This window comes from Barbatula barbatula, assembly GCF_947034865.1.
Source record: "Barbatula barbatula genome assembly, chromosome: 1".
Classification (NCBI taxonomy): Eukaryota; Metazoa; Chordata; class Actinopteri; order Cypriniformes; family Nemacheilidae; genus Barbatula; species Barbatula barbatula.
In genome coordinates, this window is record NC_136766.1 from 20,756,909 (window position 1) to 20,781,323 (window position 24,415).

Here is a 24,415-nt window from a genome sequence, read left to right on the forward strand (position 1 = left end):
CAAAAACCTATACCGACCAAAATCCTGCATTTGCCTCATATGCGCTAATTATGTCCTCAATGTTAAGTGCTGCTGTTAGATCACTCTTAATATGCAGCAGGCTCAAAGATGAAAGTCTTTCCTGGCACATTGTTGATCGCATCCAGTTCTTGATGCATCGCATAGCTGAAAACGACCCATCGCATGTCGCCGTCCACACAGGTAAAGTCGGCGCCAACTTGAAACGTTTTTTGAAGATTGGATAAAAACCAGTGGACAGTGCCTCCTTCATAAAGTCAGATGATGTGTGGGGGGAATTTATTTTCACAAAATTAATCTCGGTACAGGCCAATTTGCGGTTGATAGAGAGGGTAGTCGCATATTCATTCAAAAGACGCTGCGCGCATTCTGGCATCAACACTCCTTTGCTATTTCCTAGGTCTGGGTGGAAAACCTTATGCGTATGTTCACGTTCATCTTCATTTACAATGTTGAGTGAATTACAGAATGCTTCAATCTCCAACCATAGTTCCTCCCACTCGTCACTGGTCCTCATGCTCTCGAGACCTTTTATTGTCAATTAATTCCATAACACTTGAGGCCTGAGAGGGTGTTGTATCTTTCTTTTGGAGTGCCTTGATTGGAATATGCATCATACTTAGAACCTGGTAAAATACTACAAGGCACACACAGAAAGTGGTCTTTTTGAGATTGCTTAAGAGACCAGATGCTTCAACGAACCTGTGAAAGGACGGCTCAGCTGCTATTTTCTTCCCATCTCGTGTTGCTAAGAGCCACCAGTTCAGCTTTAACTCCTAACTCTTTTTGGTGCTGCTGGTATGCATGGTGTGTGCCTGGCTTTGAGAAAAACACATACAGACTCTCGATGATCTGAAAAAACATGCTTGCTATACGATTCACCTTGCAGACATCTACCAAAACCAATTCAACTTGTGGGCCATACAGTGTATGTACACTGCACATGGATGGTCTTGACACAATTTCTACTGAACTCTGTTTACATGACCGGACATGACAGCCGCTCCATCATAACTTTGACCAACAATGGGCAAAGCGTATATCCCAAATGCACCCATAAAGTACTTTATTTATCCAAAAATTCCAGTAGCGTCAGCTCTTTCAGAACAGTCTACAAATCCTAGAAATCGTTCTTTTATCTCTAGCTTTTCTGTGTACCTTACACACAGCCATTTGTTCCTCTTTAAAACTGCGTACTTTGACCACTAGAACAGCAAAAAAGTCATTATTTTCTATGCTGTGGATTATCTCGTCTTTTACTACAAGCAGCTATTTCTAAAAGTTAATTTTGTGTGTCAGGAGTTCCTAGATTTGCTGAAGTTTTTCCCTCATCGTGCCCTCTCAGTGAAAGTCCTTGTTTTCTTAAATAGAACAATATGTCAACAATAGTTGCTGCAAATTCCCTATTGGCCTTCACCATGGTCTTGTGAGATTCACTTAACAGTGGAGCAACGGAACCAGTAGCTTTGGTTTGCTCAAAGCAGTGCCACTGCTCAGTACACTGGCGATCTGGTGCTCCGTCTGCGTGTTTCTGCAATTTTGCTAATAGGTTCTTCCAGTCACATACTACATTTATAACAAAAGCAGGATCTCTATATGCGGCACTAGAACTGCACTGAAACAAACGACAGGGGAAGCAAAATACCGCATCTGCCTCTTTGCTGTATGCAATGAATTTATATGTTTTGTAGAAGTCTGACGAAAATGACCGATTATGCTTACCGAACAGTTTTTCGGGTATACCGGTAAACAAGGCTGTGATGGTCCAGTGTCTTTAGTGCCTAAATCCACGGGCGTGCCTCTTTTATTGGTAACGTTACTGGAGTTATCCTCTCGACCCCAACTGCTGCTGCCATGCCCAACGGCTGTACAATCTGTTGGCAACAACTCTTCTACATTCTCGCCCGACTGTAGACTTGTAGAATTTGACGTGTTGTAATCAGTAATCAGTTCAAATCAGTAAAACATGAAGTCTTCGACTTATATGAGGATATGAGAGACTCATAAAATATATATTTAATTTTAATTCAAATTTATTTGTATTTAATGTGATCCCGGTTTAAAACATTGTGAAAAAATTTTAAATCTTTCATTTATTAAAAAAGAGTTTACTAAATACTTTTTCTTTGCACATGTGCACAGTATGCAATTACGTTTCCCTTTCCATGTAGAAGCAATCAGAACTATCAACAGGCAGTGGTCATTTGCGTGTGAAAATAATTCCACAGTGATTTGAGTCACTTGTCTCAAATCCGTGGCCAGGCTAGGCCTTCCCCATCCTTACACATGCTCCGCCTATGATTATGAATAATGGCCGGTGGGCACTGATGTTTTATTATTATCAATATATATGTATTTATTATTTTGCATTTGAAGACTAATTGGTTTAGGTTTCTCTGTTAAAGTATACTTTTATAATTGGAACAAAAATATGTTAGTTAGGATTTTAGTAAATACAATTAACTCACTGGTCACAGTTAAAAAACAACTTAAATTTGGTCTCTTCGTGTTTGTGAGTTTGCTTTGCAGTATAACCAAAACCACATGCTATGTTTAATGTTTTATTTCTTGTCCTTTTCAGATGTATCCTCAGCAAAGAAAGCACACACATGTAAGTACAGCCTTATTGTAAAAACACATTCCTGTGACCATTTTGTGTTTAAGGGCATCAGCATGTGTAAAATTAGGATGTTATAAAACGGCTAGAGACACTGAAGTTCTGAAGAGGATGTTGACACTCATTTTGACACTCAGTCTTATCAGCCTCAAGCCTTTTTTCCCTTTAAAGAGGGAAAGTGACAAGATGCATGCTTTGATGTTCAAGAAGCACAGATCAGATGACAATAATTACCACGGTATAAATAGTGCCGTGTCCCACCAATTCCCATCACTTCGTCAAGTCAAGTCAACTTTATTTAAATAACGCTTTTTACAATTTTCATTGTTACAAAGCAGCTGTACAAGAAAACATTGACTATAAGTAAAACATAAAAGGTTATGGCAGTCAAAACACAGGTCAAATATCAGACACACAATAAATTCCTATATGCAGTGTTAATTAAATAAGACTATCAAATTCTAGCAGCCCCCCCGGCCAGGCAAACAGTGCAAAACAGTATGCAAACGGTGGCGAGGAACCCAAAACTCCATTGGAGGAGAAAAAACCTCAGAGGGAAACCAGGCCTAACCAGGGGATTCCAGTTCCCCTCTGGCAAAAACTACTGCTTCAATGTGGTTTTATTTTCTAATAAGTCATGATTCTTATAAATCGTATAGGCGTTGCAGTTACTGTAAGATGCTTAGAAAATATTCAGTGCTGTTTCTTCATATACCACTTTATAGAGTTATGTTTACCAAATTCATGAGGTAGAAGTGATCTTTCTCACCTCCTTTCAAACAGCACACACTAACTCACACACACCCAAATATTAGAAGAAAAACTTGGGACAAGGTGAGAGGCGCTTGTTGAAAATATCTGCACAGAAGTGGGATGCTTCTGTGGTTTACCAGAAGACACTTCCTGTTTGTGAACTGAATGATATGAAATCCCCTTTACTGGCTGAGATGTCCTTTGTGTGCTTGAAGATACTGGAAGAAGAGTGTTAACAATACTGGGCTGCCCATTAGTTTTATATTGCATTTAAGTTCTGTTTGGTTCTTCTGAAATAAAAGACCATTTTCTGTTCATGCATTCCATTGAACCAAACATTCTGTTGTATAATAGAGTCACCGTGGGTGTTTGCACATCATGTGTGCTTTTACATGTGCGTGTGCATGTTGGTGTTTGCGTTGAAGATGGCAGGCAAACAAGCAGCAGCTGGTTGCGTGTATTAGCATGTCTTGCTAAGTTCAACCCCACCCAGTGGAGACTTGAGCTCAGGACTACACTTGAGATATATTTCTCCATGAGAATCTCACAGACACCAGAACCCCGTCCTCACGCTGCTGTCATGCCTGTGAAACATGAGACGTGCAGAAACAGCTCCAGCATCTTTATTTCAACAATTTAGTCCTCGGTTGGATAGCATGTGGGAGATGTTTCTATAAGCAGTAATATTCGGACGTTAGCAGTTAAGCAAGTGCTCTGAGCTCATAAATTGAATGCAGATTTTTTAAGTAGATGTTTTGTGTTTTATTGAGAAGTGTAAGGGCACTATTGCATGCTACTTGTTTTGTTCTGAGAGATGGTTTTAACCAGGGTATTGGGGATGTGTGAGTCGTGCTGGGTTCTGGCCAGGTCATTAGCATTCAGATTGTTCTGTTCCCATCAGATTCACCCAGACCTGTAGAAGGCTACATGCACGTATGTCTGTCCATACCGGATGCACATATGGATAGAATTCCAAATACGCCAGTTATCCTTTTGGCAAACATATGCAATGGAAAATCACTGCTGTGTTCTTGATGGCTGTATGTATAGAGTTGTAAAATGGCAAAACAATAATGATTTTGTTTTTTCAATAGCCATTGCAAATGCAGAAATCTAGAGGCTGTTGGTTAATTTGAATATACATAATTATACAGCATGTTTATTTATTTGTGCAACGTGCAGTATTATAGTAGAATTCAACTGATTGTATTCAGTTATGTGTGTACTGGCTATTTTTAAACATTTAAACATCATAAAAAAATATTTGTTACTGTGTAATAATGCCGTTTATGCACTGTTTAGGCACTTTTGTTTGTTTAAAATTATCCTGTTTTTTGTTTGCGTCAGTCAAGCTTCACATAAAATGAGAACACAGTCTAATGAGATAAAGTCCCTTGATTCAAAATAGTATTATCTAAAAGTAGTCAATACTTGTGGGCAGAGGCGTATTAAGACCTCATGGTGCCCATGGGCAACAGCCCCGGAGGGACCCCCCATCCACCCACCTTTCCATAAAAAATAATCCACTCATTAAAAGATTTATAAATCTAAAGATTTTATAAGAATGAAACTCCGCAATTTACAATATACTATTTTACAAGAATTACACATTAACATGACACTTGTGTAGAATAGAATGCAAAAAACAACTCTTAAGTATTTTTAACAATTAGGCCTACTGTAGTTAAGGGGCACCTGCTTTCTGTTGTAATGTTACATTTCTTGTTTTGATGTAGTGAAAAAAAAGTCACTAACAACTGTTTTTTAGAGGTGTTAATGTTGTGTGTGCCACAAAGGAGGTACAGGGACATACAGTATATATATATATATATATATATATATATATATATAAAACCTGTGTATAGTTAGCATGTACTGTATGTATTCACATTGGGGGGACAATGGTACATTGTACAGATTTTCAGGACATTGGGACTTTAATTCACCAAAGTGGCATTACAATGTGTAGCATGGTTATTTATAAAAATAACATGAAACGTTATTGTTACTAATTTAACTGCTGGAGACAAGTACCAAACAGATGTGTTTCATTGCACGTACAGCTATTCAAACGCTCTTTTTAAGTACAGTATATGTGTGTTCTTCTTACAGACTCCTAAACGATCACATAAGTACTGCGATTAAAGTGTACTCCACTAAAAAGTAGCCTACACATTGACTGCTATGGTGATGACACCGCTCTTGACTTTCACTTTAAAACGCAGGTTTGGATCTTAAATAGTGACCTTACCTACACAGACTATTAGCATACATTATCACCACTATACCAGTTTATTTCTGACGCATGCATATACCTTTATTAATCAGTGCACATGGTGCCATGCATATTTAGCGCAGATGCGTGACTTAAGTCTTAAAAGACAAGTGCTTATGTACATTTATATTTTTTTTATTTTGTAATGGTGGTTTATTTGGTGCCCCTTAAAGCTTGGTGCCCCTGGGCACTCACCCAATTGCCCATATGGTTAATCCCCCACTGCTTGTGGGTTATCTAATATACATTCTTATGTTACATTTTAGCAAAACAAAATCAATATTGTGACATCATCGTCTTTTAAATTAAAGATTTTGATCATACCAAAAGGAAATGTAACTCTTATAATGTGACTTAATATATTCAAATAAAAAAAATCTATTATAGTTCAGAAAAGCTGCAATTTGCCATTTTTGCTCTCTACTGCCGTCCCTGTTTTAAACATAAAATTGCAGTTACTTTAAGTAGTACATACCTTTACATGAGTTGAAGTTTACATGAGAAAATCCTTCACGACGAACTTATCAGTGAATTGTATGTTTTTGCTGAATAAGTCGATTTTATATATTTAAAAAAATACAGATTGCAGGTGTAATTGTTGTATAATTTATTTAAACGTGTTGCTTGTGTAACCTACAAAAGGCCAGAAAAAGAAGCGTATGCTGTTGAAGTTGTGTACGCTGTCTGAGAAGCATTTAGGTAGGGCTGTTCGATTCTGATTTTTTTGGAGTCGATTCTGATTCCAATTCCTGGTTTGGGAATCGAATGAATCGCTTACAATAATCGATTCCAACTGCTGTTTCCTGCTCCATTACCTGTTTTATTACAGATTTGTATTTATTATTTAAAAATGTACACATTTTTAATGCATTACAATTTTCTAAGATGTCACTTTTTACATTTATTAATTGTTTATTGTTTCTATAACAAAAACCTTAACCAAATATGTCAATCTCGTTTTCAAAAACAAAGCACAGGTCAAATTACTATTTTTAAAATTATTAAGCGGTGTACACAAAAATACTTGAGGAATATAAATGGACAGATCGATAATCAGTAATACTCTGCATATTAATATTACTATTAAATGCAAGTAGACAGGTGTAGAAAAAGTTTTCTCCAGCTTTAACAGCTTTATACAGACGTCCAAGTTAATATTTAGTTTGACTTTATATACATGTAATTCTCTTTACACACATACTGAGCTCATCTGTAGAGAGTTAGAGAAGACGGTCCGTGCTTATATGATTTGTTAAATGTGTGAATACATGTAATAACTGTATATCTACATTGTGTGTGCTTCTTCTTTCATGGATGCAGAATATTTTATGTCATTCCACAGCTCTAGACTTTTAATGGAATCGATTTTCAATGCCTTGGAATCTATTATTTTTGGAATCGATTCCCAGCCCTACATTTAGGAGTGATAGCGGCAAGTAAGCAAGTTGTAAATACAGAAAAACATGTCATTTATTTAGATCAGGGGTCTTCAGCGTTTTCCGGGGAGAGGACCCCATTAGATGAGAGATGCATGGAGCAGGGACCCCCTTATACTAAATGTGAAAACAGAGCTATTTAAAAAGAAAATTATTGTCATAGCAATGTTATGGTAATGGTATTAGCACTATTATGTTATTGTTGCACATGCATACTTTTCTGTGTATTATTGTTATTGTTAATACTCAAGAGCGTGAGTAAATGATGACAGGACTTTTATGTTTGGGTGACTTTCCTTTTAAACACACATGCTGTAATAAGTTACTTGCAGTCAAGCAGTACTAAACTGTTTTTCTTATTCACCATATGACATTGTATATAAGTTCATTTAAAATACTCAGAAATGTGTAATAGGAGTGAGTACCGAAGGCCGACTGTAGGCAACACATGCCCAATGCGTCACTGTGTCATGCAACACGCCTGTTAAAGAGGAAGAAGAAACAAAACACACTTTCAGTCTGCTCTCACGCTGTTAACATAACATGCAGGCTTTACATGTTCCCCTCCTGTAACTTCCTGTATATATTTCAAGAAAAACATGTTAAATGCAAAGCAAGGTGAACCAGCACCAGCCCTTTAAAACAAACGCACAGTCAACCGAAAACTCCCTCACTGATCCTCTATTGGATGACACAGCTGTCGCTCAGAGCTTGAGGGGGCAGGAAGAAAGCGGTTTAGCCCTTATGTCACGGTCACATGGATTCTCATACAGTAGAGAGGAGAGGCAGAGACAGACAGAGCAGCGCTCTAGTCAACAGCACAGCAACAGACACACACTCCACGCTGAATTCAAATCCGCACATGGTCTAGAGACCAGTCAGTGTGTCCTCTGCATGGCCATAGAGCATCAGGATGTACTTAATGATCACAGCCATGAAAGGTAGGAAAGGATTTGCATGTTGGGTTATACCGTGAACGTGTGTGTGCAGGAGTGTACATGTGAGTAATCTCAATGCTGTTTTTCTAAGCTGCTTTGCCATTGTTTTTCATGTTTTAAGCTGCTTCGCTTGGTAAACATGTCTTTGTTTTGCTTTTGAATTGGAACGGGCAGTCTGGAGCCCTCTTTTGCATCTTCATTTACATGCTTTGTTTGAATTTTGAATTGCAAAGTAGATATTGTCTCTTTCGTGATTTATGGGAGCGCATGAAATGCCATCAAACGTCATTTTTGTTTGTGTGTGAATGTAAGAGAAGATGTGAGACCACAGTGGTCTTGAGTTAACAAGTCGGTAAGTGTATTGACCGAGAGTGAAGTGATGCGATACGATGGCATTTTCTGACAGCTCGCACACGGGCGGCCATGTTGGCTGTTTGGCACGGCATGGGAATGTTGCCATGATGATTGGGAATGTTGTTCCACTGACCTATTTATGGCTGAGGCAGAAGTGGACTGCCATAGGAACGACTGGCTGTTTATTTCACCAGCGGCCATGTTTTACTTAATCCCCCCCACCCCCACTCTGAATCACCTTACACACACACATATGTGCAAGGGAAATGCAAAATCTTGCTGACAGCTGTCATTATCTATTAGTGATACGGTGTAGGGGCTGAGGAAGAACCGACCGTACAAGAAAGATTAATAGAGATTGTTTTAACACTTCTGATGTGTCTTCCTACACCAGTTAGAGAGAGAGAGAGAGAGAGAGAGAGAGAGAGAGAGAGAAGGATGTACATCTCTTATTGGCTGACGTGCTGATATTGTTGTGAGAAGAGGATAACAAGACAGAGCTTGAACCTGATCTGACACACGGGGAACAAACAAACCTCATGCACAGGAACACATTGGACTTATTCTAGGGTTTGCAATTAATCGAAAATTAATCATAACCGTCAATTTTGGTCTTCATCAATTACAAAAACAAAATAATCAAGTAAACGATTATTGTGCCGCATTCCATTTTTCAAGGATCCTCTCTTTTCTTAATTCCACACCGCACACCTTTCCTTAACTTCGGTTCAGCAGTGCTATTTCTTTACATTTATTTTTCATGTAAGAGTTTAAAAGCCAAGGTTTTTTTATTTTCTTTGTTGTTTTAAAGGTTAATGAGTAGTCGTGTTAAATAATCAGGATCTCAATATTGGCCAAAATAGTCGCGATTATGATTTGTCATAATCGAGTATCCCTAATTTATTCCTTGTCAGATTAAAGTAATTTGCTTCAGAAACGCATCAGAATTGACGCAATCAAAATTAGTTTTGATTAGTCTCCTTTTAAATAATGACACATAATAAGAATACTGAGAGAACACATGGTTAGTGGATAAGTAAATAATGACATGTCTAAGTGTTTACTGAAAGATTTTGATAAATGGTGGCATAATGTGCACTTCAGTTTGAGACTACTGTATGTCGCCAGAATGTTTCTTTCTCTTTGTTATGATGAAGTGTTTATCTCAACTCTATGTGAGTCACTGTTATCAACAGATTACAGCAGACCCCAAAGCTGAGAGGGAGGGGGGAGTGAACACGTTTGTGTGTGTGTGTGTGTGTCTGCAGGCTTTTACTTTTATGTTTTGTGTGTGTGTGTGTGTGTGTGTGTGTGTCTGCAGGCTTTTACTTTTATGTTTCCTACATAGACAGAAGATCAGCACTTTCACAACAGGAGAAAAACCAAACATGTTAAACCACAATCTCAAGAGAAGGAAGCGACACTTGCAAACACAAGCCCTGCGAGTGTGCGTGTCTCAGTTGCTAACTTGCTACCTGTGTGTGTTTGTGGGTTGCACACACAAATAATTGTAACATTTTTGTGCTTTGTCTGTAAAGCAGACAAAAATATGACTTTTGCGGTCGATGTTAAAGTGGCTGTCCGTAAGAATGGCCTATTTGTCGCCGTCTCTGTTTGTAAATGCCCCTGCAGGCGATTATGCGGAGGTATTTTCTTTACGTGAGTTAACAGTTACAGTCATATATGATTCTACACCATAAAACTATATATACATAAACGACACGCAAAGCCTTGCCATCATGTCTGGGAAATAAGTCCGTCAATTTTAGTAAAACCAAAAGCTTCACTTATCCCGTGCGTGTGCGCCACATGAACAGATGTGGGGAGATCATTTCTAAATCACACGAGGTCCCCAGATAATACAAATCCAGTGCAAATAGGGCTTCAGTTACATTTATCATAATGAACATAACAAAGAGAGAAAGAACAACCAATAAAACTTTGTACTCGTCTATAACACAACAAGTGCGTTACGGTTTTTGTGTTATCTTTTGAAATAGTAAAATCTCTTACCAGTTCTGTTCAGAAGAAATAAATCCATGTCTGCCAATATTAATTCTTGTTTTTGCACGAGTCCAATCACATTCCCTTTTTCTTTGTGAACTCTCATCAGTTCGTATTCCTTGGTTTTCACAACTGAATCTCAAAATGTCAGCACAGCTTGGCGTTTAAAAGTAAAAGTACTAAACCGCGCCATAAATAATACTAAAAGTTTCCAATAAAAAAGGTCTGTGTACAATGCTACGGCTGTCTCCCGCAGCATCCATACGCGGGCTAGCAGCTGGGTCCTCTTCATTCTGTTCACGAATGTGACGAAATGACACATAGACGAGAGACACCAAATATGGATTTCTGGAAAGAGACGACCCGACAGGGAAAATAACAAACCATTATTACAAGCTTTCCCTGGTGAATCCAGCAAGGGCAATGACACAGTTTTAAACACTGTTCTTTCATGTACTTATAATAATTAGTTTTAGTTCATTTTTACTCAAATTAATTTACGGACTACCACTTTAATACTGATGTCTAGAAAGGAAAGGGTTTGCTGGAGTGCACTTTGATGAGGTCAAATAAGGTGTACAGACATGCACAACTTTTTGGTAGTTTTTTTATTATAACTTTTTACATTCACTAAAATGTGCACAAAAAAAAAGCTTTTGCATTAGCAAGGCTGTTGGTAGATTATGGAAAATACCCAAGCCACCAGACTTAGGCTGATATTTAATATAGTTTTTCTTGATATTTTTTTCTCTATATTGTTGCTGTGGGCAATTCAAAACACAATGAATAATTGTAAATTACATTTCTCTCAAATCGTGGAAAAATGAAACAACATCAGGGTCAAGCCCCATGCGGCGTTCAGCACACAAACCTAATACGCATGCGTTCAAGTGCTCTCGTCCCAGAAAGACGATGAAGAAGAAGTGCTCTTGTGAACGTCCGCCATACACTGACAAGACAGAGGAGAATATATCGATTAAAGTCGATATTCTAGTATGTTTTTCGCACATAAAGCATTCTCGTGGGTTAAATTTTTTTTTACTTAGCCACTATGCGCTGATGGACCAATTTAACGGTGTCTTTGGTACTTTTCTGGACCTTGGCAAAAACTATAATGTCTATGAGGAGGCCTGGAAATATCTCGGATGTCAACAAAATATCTTCATTTGCGCACCGAAGACGGCGGAAGTTCTCTAAACATGTTTAATGTAATGTGGTTGAGTAAGAAATCACACAAATACATTTTTGGGTTAACTTCCCCTTTAAAATTAAAGTCCTAATAGGTTCTTCACAGCGATGCCATTGAAGAACCATTGAGCCAATGGTTCTTTAAAGAACCATCTCTTTCATGCTTTGTATAATCTGAAGAACCTTTCTTTGCCACAATGAACTTTTTGTGAAATAGAAAGGTTCTTCAGATGTTGAATACAAACCCCTTTGGGGTTTAGCCTGTTGAAGCACCATTTTTCTAAGAGTGTATTTAAAAAAACAAAATCCAGAAAGGCTAATCGACTTTGCATATTTATCTATAAAACATAATTTGAGCACAAAACAATGTTCTGATGAATGGGTAGTTGACAAATACGTACATGTGTCACATGGTGTGACAGCAAAAATGTAGAAAACAAACAATTAATAATACGTTATTTTATATGATTATTATTTGAAGACAGATTTTTCTTCATTGATAGTTTCTCTTCTAATTTCTCACTATAGGGCACATTTACAGTATATTTGTGAACTCATGAACAATTTATTGCAAGGGGAAAAATGTACAGTAAACCGTTCACCCATGTAGGCATAGTTATCAATGATGACAGGCAAAATGAACAAACCTCCACCAGGACTACATCAGTAACATCAACTAAATTCTTGTTGTATTTTGTAAAGATTTATGTGTTTTAACAACAGGGGAATAGATTTTCATCCTATTTGTCTGAAACTATAGTATATGGCTTTTGTAAACATTCATCTTCTGCAGTGGGATGCAGCAGGAAAAGCTGTGCACTTGCATGAGAGCTGAAGCCGCTGCTGCTTCACTTCAGCAGTTGCTCTGGGAGAATGTGCCTTTGATGTATTAATCCATAATTCAGACCAGATTAGCGACTTGCACTTCAGAGTAACTAATTACCGCCGATTGGTTTTACATATCTAATGAGAGAAAGTGAGGATGCTCTTAATGAATACGCCATGCAGAACCAAAGGGGATTAAAGCCCTTTCTGTAACTATGAGAAAATTTTCAGAACAAAATGCCCAAGTCTGAGCGCTGGTGATGGAGAGGAGAGAAAAGGAGAGTGGTCTGATGCTGATGTGTTTTACTTTTTCTTCCTGTGCTGCATGCGCCTCAGGGCTGCCAGAAAGACTGCATCTCCCCTCTAAATGGATTTCTCCTCAGCTCTATTCCCCCAGCACTCCCCTCAACATCCTCGCGCACCGCACCATCACTGCGCTCTCCTCCACAGCCAACCACAGCGAGCCGCTGAGGGGCTTACACACCGCTACAGCACACACACACACAGCATCTTCAGCTAGGAGTGCGCTCTGACTTTGATATTTACCGAAATGCAGCGCAGCACTGTCATGAGCAAGCTTGTGGCTTGAGGGAGATTGGCATTGTCATACTGTAACTACCCAAATGAATGTTGGATGTTAGGAGAGCAGATTGTACTTACAGATGATGCAAGTCTCGCGGGTGATTGCATAGCCGTCTTTCACTGCTCTAATAAATGGAGTGTTTTATGTGCTGCTGCCTTGATTCAGTTTTTTGTTTGCTGTTGATGTTCTAGCTAAAGGCCGGGGTTCAATTCTGTGCTCAACAAATTCTGGCCTTGTTTCGATGAATTCAAAGGTCAGATTAGAATTGATCTTATTATAGGTTCTCTATCACAGGAAACTGTTTGTGTTTAGAGGCTTTACCAAATGAGGTAAAACAGAAGTGATCTATCCAGTGTGTCCTGTTGATTTGCAAATGAACTTATTATTAAGTCTAAAACCTCAGATGCTGCATTTTGTCTCCGCCCATTTCTTCATGACGTTAATGAATTACAGATGTCTCTGCACAATAAAGGAACATTCTGTGATCATTTACTCACCATCAGGTTGTTCTAAATCTGTATAAATGTCTTTTTTTTTGATGAACACAAGAAAGATATTTGCTTGTAACCAAACTGTTCTTGGCCACCATTGACAACCGTAGAAAAAAAATGCTTTATAAATGTCTTTGTTCTGTTGAACACAAAAGAAGATATTTTGAATAATGTAGCAAAGCAAAACAGTTCTGGGGCACTTTTGGCTGGCTGCCATTGTATTTTTTCAAATATCTTTAGCTGTGTTCATCAGTGAGTCAATCAATCTGTATTTTAATGTCAAAATGAGGTTTGACTGCCGTCTAGTTGTTTTTGAAAAGTTGTTCTTTGAGTCCTTTGCTAAAACACTTTCTTTTCTGTTCTGTCTCTCTGCCTGCAGCTCAGATTGAGAGTATTCCCTGTAAAATCTGTGGAGATAAATCATCAGGGATTCATTATGGTGTCATCACCTGTGAGGGATGCAAGGTACAACAATGATGGGAATAACAGTCACGTCTCTTGTCGATAGCTTCTGGCTATAATCAATCTAGACAATGTGATACCAACTGGAAAGGTGCAAGCTAGAGGTGACTCGTCTCTCTCTCTCCCTCTCTCTCAGGGTTTCTTCAGGAGGAGTCAGCAGGGCACCGTGTCATATTCTTGTCCTCGGCAGAAGAGCTGTCTGATCGACCGCACCAGCAGAAACCGCTGCCAGCACTGCCGCCTGCAGAAATGCTTAGCAGTGGGCATGTCAAGAGATGGTAGGTTCTCAGCTAATGGTGTGCATGTGTCTTGTGGGTTTACTGTAGGATGATGTAGAGAGATACAGTAGAGTTTCTATAGGAATTATCTCATTCACTTAGAATAACTGACCTATGACTACAGATTTACCTTGACTTTAGTGATGGTTTAGTCTTCTGTGCAAGCTAAAAATCCACCAATGAGGATGATCACAGTTACCATGGAAACTGGAATAGTTGTAATAAAGCTAAAACCAATGTCATAATCAGCGTAATGTCAAAACTGTCACACAATTATATTAAAAAAATCATCATAAAATATGCATGCTTCTGTGTATTTTATTATTTTATGATTTAGAATGTTTTTTATATTTTGGTGATTTATAGTGAACAGCTGTGTTTTGTCATTTCCGATTATTGTACATCATTCACAAGGAGTAATTTATTTCTGCGTAAGACACTACAGACGTTTTTCCAGATTTATAAAAATATTTGAGTCTTCCCTGGCATACACTCATTTCCAAATAAATTTCTTCCACATTTTTCAAATTCACTGATACACAACACAATGAACGTATTACTGGTACAATCTTCCAGAATCAAGTGCGACCAAACCTACAACTTTCCAGTTTATCAGCCTACACCCCCTCCCCATTTAATGCCCCCCTTCACATGTTATTTAGGTACTCATAGCATGCTATTAATGTAATTAATGATAAACAAATGAATGTCGATTCACTGCTGTGTGTTTGGGTGTGCTCTCTCACAGCTGTGAAGTTTGGCCGCATGTCTAAGAAACAGAGGGACAGTCTGTTTGCCGAGGTTCAGAGACACCGTCAGCAGCAGCAGGAGAAAGCGGATGAAGATACAAAGGATGGACGGGAACCTCAACCTCCTGGAGAGGCGGAGCCGCTCACACCCTCTTACGCCCTGTCCACCACTGGGGTCACAGAGCTCCCTGATGACATCAGCGGATACGTCAGCGGTCAGACCTCAGAGGAGGGAAAGGCAGATTCAGCGATTGGTGGATTTTACCTGGACATTCAGCCCTCTCCAGACCAGTCAGGTCTAGACATGGATGGCATTAAACTAGAACCTGTGTGCGACCTCAGCTCAGACTCTGGTTTAGATCAATATTGTTGCTATAGCAATGGAGACTCTTCCCCGCCTGACAATGATCTAGGTAACAGTTTTTAAGCACTAATCACTAATGGAATCTTCACAACTTATTTGCTTTTTGTAAAATCTGTTGATGTCAGCAAAATTGATGTAAACATGGTCAAATGTTTTACACTAGGCTGAAGGTGCTAAACTCCTATTGGTTTACTCCATGTGGACTTGCAAATGATTTACAATCCCTGCTGAAAAAGTAAAATAAACTAATGGTTTCACTGCAAATACCATTATAAACCATCAGCTGTTTCCAATTAAAACCATTATAAAATTCCTGTAGTGTGTTTTGGGTCTTATTCCATTAGGGTTTAATGGTGATACACTGATTCCCATCCACCAGAAAACATCCCATGAATAGAACCCAATGCATTACCAGTAGAGTCCCAAAGAGACCATTATTGTTTCTATTAAAACCAGTACTATTACCATTATAAGTACTAAATCCATTAGAATTTCTCTTAATGGTCTCCGTTGATTTTTCAGCAGGATAGCGCAAAATAAAGCTTGAAAAATAAATTGACTCTGAAATGAATAGTCACCAGTATTACTTAGAGTAAAACCATTTTCAGTTATTGTTTTGTGTGATCACATTGCATTAAATTAGGATTTATAGAAAATGGCTAGTACTGACATTTTTAGCCATCAGTCGCATTTGCATCATTTTTACGTAATTACAAAAAAGAAAATATTATTGAAAGAAATTACATACTGCCATCCTAAATAATTATAAAGGATGCTGCGGTTACATGAATGATTGACAGCTGTGGGGTTTGAAACAGCGGGGGTCTGTGAACCCACCTCCGCAGCCCATTTAACACGGCATTAGTGGCAATCGGCTCATTAACACAGACGAGTGGAAGAGTAGCAGAAAACTCAAGAGTCTTCTTCCCTGGAAAGCTGTCTTATTAAGAAACGCTTAATGATTTTATTTTAGAAAATATGGAGCCACCATTTCCCTGATTTTTAGACAGATCCCGGGAAATAAAGTTTGTGTGTCAGGGCCAGCTGTCTGACTCTATTTGTGTGTTTCTAACACAGAACATCTGTCAGAGAACATCTGCAAGTCTCACCTGGAGACGTGCCAGTATCTCAGAGAAGAGCTACAGCCCAGCAACTGGCAGACAGTCCTACAGATGGACCTGGACACGTACCAGAAGAAGGTGCTTGCTTATGTTTGTTTGGCTCTTTTAAGACCTGGGGCCCGTTTCAATAAGGAGGTTCAACCAACACAGAGTTAAAATATGAACTCTGAATTGATTTACACCGAGATGCGAAACTTTGAGTTTTTGGTTTCAGAACATCTGATTTTCAGTTAGTTCTATCAACTCTAGGTTTGCTTACCTTGAGTTAAGTTCTTGCACCACAACTACAACAAGCCATGATCAATGGAGCTCCAATATGATGATTCACCATTGCAACGGCATCAAAATTAGCAACATGGCGGCAGAAAGCGCTTGAGGGCGGGACGCACTTTCATTGATCATGTGCTCAAAATGACTTAAGATTAAATAGATAAATATACCAATAAATAAATAAATGAATGAAACAACCCAAAAAAATCTTATGTTCTCATTCCCCCATTAGTGCTCTAATGATGATTGTGAGTCGTCTTGATGTATAGGACACTTGTTAGAGTCAAAAATCAGACCTAGTGGTTCGAACCCTGCTCGGAGGAGATTTGGGTAGGTATGGTTGCAGGTATAAATTAAGTATTTATTACCTTTATTGCTTAATTTCTGCATTTATGTCTGTATTTATACATGCACTTTATTTATACACTTTATCAAGCCATTTCTCATGCTCCATTTAAAACTACAATTTATGAGAAAATGTAAGGGAAAGAATATGCTCTGATGTAATACACGGCCACGATCTCTGATGTAATTGATGTAAGGATGGATGATGTGCTTTGATATATCTATTTCGCTGTAAAGAAAAATGGTACAGTTTTAATAAAAATGACAATATTCCACTCAGCTCCTAAATTGCTCACCTGAAATCAAAGTACATCCCTATGAATTAATGCTGCCTCTTCACATAAAGGATCCTCTTTAAAAGCACATGGTCTCGGTGTGATCAAAATGTGTGCAATGAATTACTCTTATTAAATTAATAATGAACGATTGAATGAGGTACACCACTTGCGCTTTAAAACGGGGGAGAAGATCAAAAGCGCTCTGGGTTTACCAAAGCAAACCTGCTCCCGCCTAGGTTAGGTTCACAGCGTAAGTACCTTTAGTTACTGACTCTGAGTATAAGTTACCTCTCTTTAAGAAACGGGCTTGAGTTACCCTGCTTTCTCGGGTTTGACATACCTCACATTCTGAAACGGAAAACCCAGAGTTTCACACATTTCAGGGTTAATGTAGGTTATATTTTCACTAAACCTCCTTTCTGAAACGGGCCCCTGGTGTTAACTTTTGTTTCCAGTGATCTTATTGCGTGCGGTCATCTGACATGAACTGCTATCGCACGTCTAGAAAGTGTCAAAGGGCATTATTCAGCAAACTCAAGCAGAATAGTATTCTTTTTAATGTCTTTAACCCTTTCACACCTAGATGTCAATACAGTAGACAGCTATTAAAAAAAAAGTATTCTCATTGTGTTTCCCTAATAATGTCTTGTGTCTTAAATGCTTGATGAACGCATGGATGAATTTAAGGATGGATGGACATACATTGATCGCTGAGAAGAATAATCATGTGATTCCTTGTTTAGTCTCAGGAGGACATGTGGCAGCTGTGTGCGGTTAAAGTCACTGAGGCTGTGCAGTATGTGGTTGAGTTTGCCAAGCGCATTGATGGATTCATGGAGCTCTGTCAGAACGATCAAATCGTGCTGCTCAAAGCAGGTACGCATCAGATAAACCTCTGTACCCGTTCACCCGAACCAACAGCAACGCATCTGTGTAGTGACAAACAGCGGCAGAGCTGCTAAAATAATAAGAGTGTTTTTCTGTTTCCCAGGTTCTTTAGAAGTCGTGTTTGTGAGAATGTGTCGGGCGTATAATTCCCAGAACAACACAGTCTTTTTCGACAGCAAATACGCAGGGCCGGAGGTCTTTAAAGCTCTGGGTACGCATTGGGAGCTGCAAATTTTTAATTGAAGAAAATAACAGAAGGATGAAAATGTGAAGTGTAAACTAATGTGTTGTGTGTGCCTTTTCAGGCTGTGATGATCTTATCAGCTCCGTGTTTGAGTTTGCTAAGAGTCTGAGCTCTCTGCAGCTCACCGAAGATGAGATCGGCCTCTTTTCCGCATATGTGCTGATGTCTGCAGGTGAGAAAGGACAAAAAAAGACTGTGTGGTTCAGTGATGAATCACAGGGTTGATGGATTTTTGTGTAAAATCGTTGTGTTGTAAAATGATGATTCTTAGGTAAATTGTTGCATAGAAAGTTCAAAATTGGCTGTTAACCAATTTATCGCGATTAATCCTATCCAGATTAAAAATGTTTATAAATAATTTCAATTATTGGCTAGTATAAATAAATACATCTAAATATTTCCTAAATATACATGTATGTGTATGTGTTTATAAATACAAAATATGCACAGTACACAGACATATATTACAGAATGTAAACACAAACTTTTATTCCGGATGCAATTAATCAGTTGACAGCCCTAAAATACATAGACATATACATGTACATTTATATTTAAATATATTGATGTCATGTATGTATTTAAATGTATTATACATATTTGCTAAATATATACGTGTTTGTGTATTTCTATATACATAGACATTTACACGGCACACAGGTATACATGTACATTATATAAACACAAACTTTTTAATCGATTAATTGCGATTAAACGATTTGACCGTCCTTGTAGACTTTAAATCTGTGTGCTCTGAAAATGTGTAAATATTCTGTATGTTTGTGTGTGTGTGTTTCTGTAGATCGCTCCTGGCTGCAGGAAAAGACCAGGGTGGAGAAACTCCAGCAGCAGATCAAGCTCGTCCTGCAGAATTTACTGCAGAAGAACCAGAGGGATGAGGCAATACTCACAAAGGTGCTGCTTCCTCCTTTAACACACATGTCTGCACAGTTCTTTTAGTACTTTTATCTGACCACTTATATTTTCTTTCCCCTTTAGCTGGTCTGCAAAGTTTCCATCATCCGGATGCTGTGCCGTCGACACATGGAGAAACTGAGTGCGTTCAGAGCTCTGTACCCAGAAATGGTCCACACACGCTTCCCTCCGCTCTATAAAGAGCTGTTCGGCTCGGACTTTGAGCAGGTTTTGCCTCAGGAGGCCTGATTGAGAGAGGGAGAGGGAGAGAGAGAGAGAGAGAGAGAGAGAGAGAGAGAGAGACTCATGCTGCACGAACTTTGAGAGAGACTGAAAGTGAAAAGATAATACTAACATGCTGACAAGAACTCTAAGCTCACTTCAGCCTCGGATCATGTACACTGCAATCTCACAAAGCACTTCTTAGAGTCCAGCCGCACTTTGAACTCGTCCCTCCGGCCGTGCGTCCGACAGCTGGGTGATCTGAAGAAGAGGAAACATAAGAAGGGAGGCAGAAACTGTCCTCGGGGTGCCGGCCCATATATTTTGTAATGTGCTTCAGAGTGTTCCTCCATGCCATCGCTTTATCTTTTAGTGTCCTGTTCTGACTGCATTAGACACTCCCACTGTATATGACTACCCCAGCGGTGCCCTCTACTGGTTTACAGAGGCTAAATCAGAGATGTCTGGGGCAGACATAGACAGCAAATGAACGTCTGGCTCGGAAGTCACTGTCTTTCTCCACTGGTGGCACAATGTACAGCCCATGTTGGTGCTAACATCACAGCACTGCCCTTTACTGACCTCTTCCACTATACGGATATTCAGCAGGGACATCATTGGCATAACCACTGCCGAGGCCTCCGGAGAAGACAGACGAGACACAAAACAGGACTGACATGGGACTCAAACCTTGAGACCTGAATTACTATTTTAGTAGATTGTTGACCGCTGTGTTTCGCCATCAAGTGGCACATTCTGAGGCAGTGAGTTAAGTTACTCGCGTATATATGTACTTACTATATGGTTAGTTAAATCATGCAATGTATGATGTATAGAACCTAAGGAAAGGTAGCACTTCGTGTTTTTCCCAGCAATAAACCATTTGAAATCAAATCGGTAAAAAAAACTGAAGGAACGTGCTGTTGTTTAAGATCGGTGAGATCTGAAATGTTTTTCTGTGTTTTGTTGATTTTCTGTTGTTTGATGCCAGCTCTCTTTGTCTAGACGGTGAAGTGACACACTGTTGTGCCATAGTGATTCTGTATTTAGATTTCCATCTAAGTGAGTTGAGTGGAGATGACTGATGGATGGGGCATGGGTTGACATTCCAGGGGATCACACATTTTATATGAAATGTCATTGAGGTAGTTGGTGATGTATTATTTGCACTCGGTACTGCAGCTTATCAGGGAAGAGGAGAGAGAAACAGTTGTCACTCTTCTTACCTTTGCAGCTTTGTGCACAAGCTTGTTTCTAAAAAAAAGATGTTGAATATTTGTGTCAACACTTTTGTGCCCCCGACTAACTCACACACACACAAACCAAATTTGATGCATTGAGCACACAGCCAACATAACAAGGACAGCAATAACCTTAGTAAAGATGTTCCTAACATTTGTGTTTAATGTTTTTGTAAGGGCTGGCACTGCTTTACGTATAGTATTGTTATAGTGTCTGTTTCGTGAAAGACAATCCATCAAATATCTGACCTCAGTAAAGGGTATATTGGAACTGCTCAGGGAAACTATTGTTTTATAGTTGAGAAGAATGAACGTGTCCGAACCAGCAAGAAGGCAGTAGCGACGTTTGCTAAATAATGACGATAATATAAAAGTCAGAGAAATTGTTCAGTCCTCTTTTAGAATCAGGGTTAGCTGTGTGAATGAAGAATTATCCAAAAAATACTGAGCAGAAAGCAATAATAATGGCATAATGATGTTTTGAGAACGAAATTTGCATGCGGATGCTTTAAAGCGCAATACGTTATGTGTTTTACTTGGGTTTAAAATTTGCTTGGTTTGGCTCTCCATGTCTCGTGTTTCCTTCCTATTTTTCAGAGACCTTATTTGGCCTGTGTTATCTCTGTGAATATCTTTTCAACAAACATAAAATGCACTGTTTGTGTTGGTAACTTTTAGGTGACCCATAATTGGACCATTGTGGCACTCACATGGTTAGCGATTTCTTTTAGGCTGGTCAGATGCGTTGATTTCCGACATAATTAAGGTTCAGTATGAATAATTAACTGTTTATTATTATGACATGTGTAACGTTTGGTGTTATGTGTGTGCTAGTCCAGAGGCCTGGAATGTTTCTTTCTTTGCCAATTTTCCTTTCAATGTCCATCACTAAGGCAGTATTGTATTTTTCTCTTGCTTTAGTTTGAGGGCATGAGCACTTAATCTTTATGTACATGTTAAAAAAAGACTATCACAGTAACACAGTCCCTTTTAATATTGTCATTTTCACTGACAAATGACCAAATGTTTTTGTGTAATATACACACCACAATATGCTACGGTGTGAGTAATGCTAGTCATTTAAATGGATCACATTTTGTACTCGAGAAACTGCCTCTTTGTTTCTGTACATTTTACCCATCCTTGGATTTTTAACAGATTAACAAATGATATTGATTTGTTTTGATTTAATCCGCCAATGTCCTGATCTAGCCTCCAGTAGATCCCTAGAAATAGCCTGTTTCTTCCAATTTGTTTGTTTATTTGTTTGTTTGTTTTAAGGTATTTTGCCTTTGTTTTGTATATACACCTGTACAAAAATGCAAAAGTATTGTTTTCATTGAAATACAGTTTTCATCTAATGTTGTGATTTTATATTTAGAGGTTTAACCCCTAAATTACTTTTATTAAAGGCGCATGTCACACATTGACAAATAGTGTGTTGAACGTGCTGATGACAATAAAAATGAAACGGCTTGTGATGGAAGTTCTACTCTTTCACTCCCTCGATTCAATAAAACATTAATGCACTCATTGATCTGAATAAAGGCTGTTAACGCAAGAATATTAATTATTAATAAGCTGAAAAATCGACTTTTTTTATCATTTATGTTTAATTATCAGGCCATTTCTGAGTTTTATTGAAAGATAAAAGAACTGAATTGACAATACAATGAATTACTGCTCAAGATGTTTTGTGTTTGCTTGTGTTCTCCACTAGAGAGAGCTGATGTCTCACTCTCTTTTCTTTACACAGGGAGGAACATGTTTTGTTCTTTTCAACCACAATATTACAATTGTATGATACAGAATTAATCTTTATGAGTTGGTGTATACACAAAGCTTAACAAATGGATACATATTCCTTAAAAGCTAAATACTTCACACTTCTAAGTATAAATTAAATTTACATTTAGGCATTTGGCAGACGCTTTTATCCAAAGCGACTTACATTGCATTATCCTAAACATTTTACATAGGTATCGGCAATCACGAACCCACAACCTTGCGTTGTTAACGCAATGCCCTTACCACTGAGCTAAAGAAAGCTATAATTCAGTCATATAAATTAAGGCTCTAGTTTTATTTTTTATTTTTAATACCATTTATATTGGATTACAAATTTTCCATTGGTTCAGATTAATTCCAAAAATGTCAGACAACAGTTAATAGATGTGTGGTAGTTTAGTTCAGATTACAAAATATGGAAATGGAATTTGCCCTCAGTGGCAGATGGTCTGACGCTTCTGTGTGTATGTTTATGAGCTCACCATATTAAGCTTTTAATGTCCCGCCAACCATTAATATTAAGTGTAGTACAGAAATGAAGAAAAGGCCAACTGCAGCATATTAAAGGACTTCCTTTAAGAAATAATGGGTTCTATTCTAATACACAAAAAAGCTGGCACAAACAAATACACAAACAGACTGCAATTTATATTTGTTAACCCTTTTTTGGTTAAAAAAACTTCTTATCCAGTTTACAATCCAAGCACAACGGTATTCCTTCAGAAAATCCAATACATTTTGATGATAATAATATTTAGAGAGAGGGCAAAGACATCAATTATCATATCACTTTTGGTCAGTGTGCTGTCAGCTCTCACTATAAAACCCAACCCAAACTTTTATTACTGCTGTTAGGATCTAAGAGTACTGCAGGATACTGAATGAGACTGAGGAATCCTTGTGCTTTTCAACCTTTAGCAAACTTCCTGTAAATCCCCAAACCACCCTTACTTTCATATTATCAGACGCAGAATTTAAGAAAGTTACAGTTCACTTTTATTCATTATCTTTATCTATTAATTTATTCCCCAACACCAACAAAACATTTTTATATCTTCACAGAGATGTGTTCAGTTAAGGACAACAAATTACTGGACACAAAATATGTTCTTTTTAACACTGTTTTTTTTCATTTGTTAAAGTTAGGAAGGCAAAACTTCATCTTCATTTTAGTCTGGTGGTTCAGCCTCTCCCTTTCAAACAACAAACCTAGTCTATTTACAACTGACTCTCTGAAACATATTAACTGCATGGTGCATTGTCATTGCTGTTACTTTGTTACTGTACATGTCTGGATAATATTGAGGAAATACGGATTTAAGGAATATTTAATCAGGACCAGTCTCCTGAGTTTATGTATAGCTCAATGTATAGTAGAGCATAGCAACACAAAGGTCGAAGGTTTTTTTCTGTGCAATTCAGGACTGAATAAATGTTCTGACTGAATTCAAGTCACATTGTCTGCCACATCCATCTACTTTAAACTATTCGGAAACAAACTCTGACCTAGTCAACAGTCGATAGTGGTTAACTGTTAATGTGAAATTAGATATATGAGCCAACTTATGCTTTTTTTTTAAACAACAAGAAAGGATTTACATTTTTCATTATTATTTGTTACTATTGTAAACCAAGAATGGATTTATATGGTATGTTCAGTGTAAGAAGCTTTACAAATCCTTCTGTTTCTGTATTACATTTCAATTAATTATGTTTTCATGGCTTTGGTGGCCATGCTAGTTTTAAAAAAAAAATTATAAACAATAAT

General features: G+C 38.2%; 1 protein-coding gene across 3 annotated transcripts in view; it reads left to right on the plus strand.

The window, feature by feature from the left end:
• The window catches only part of rorab (RAR-related orphan receptor A, paralog b), a 43,352-nt gene extending 20,807 nt beyond the window's left edge, over positions 1–22,545 (plus strand). Inside the window, exons 2-11 of one of the 3 annotated variants that reach the window (XM_079453604.1) lie at positions 2,600–2,629; positions 13,862–13,947; positions 14,081–14,222; positions 14,971–15,384; positions 16,413–16,534; positions 18,093–18,225; positions 18,341–18,448; positions 18,543–18,653; positions 19,284–19,396; positions 19,481–22,545. In XM_079453604.1, the coding sequence (XP_079309730.1) occupies positions 2,600–2,629; positions 13,862–13,947; positions 14,081–14,222; positions 14,971–15,384; positions 16,413–16,534; positions 18,093–18,225; positions 18,341–18,448; positions 18,543–18,653; positions 19,284–19,396; positions 19,481–19,645 (1,424 nt within the window). In that variant the 3' untranslated portion in view covers positions 19,646–22,545. Of the gene's footprint in view, positions 1–2,599; positions 2,630–7,854; positions 8,041–13,861; positions 13,948–14,080; positions 14,223–14,970; positions 15,385–16,412; positions 16,535–18,092; positions 18,226–18,340; positions 18,449–18,542; positions 18,654–19,283; positions 19,397–19,480 lie in introns of those variants that run through there. The other 2 variants (XM_079453606.1, XM_079453605.1) reach the window with 2 other exon arrangements.
• Positions 22,546–24,415: the final 1,870 nt, after the last annotated feature.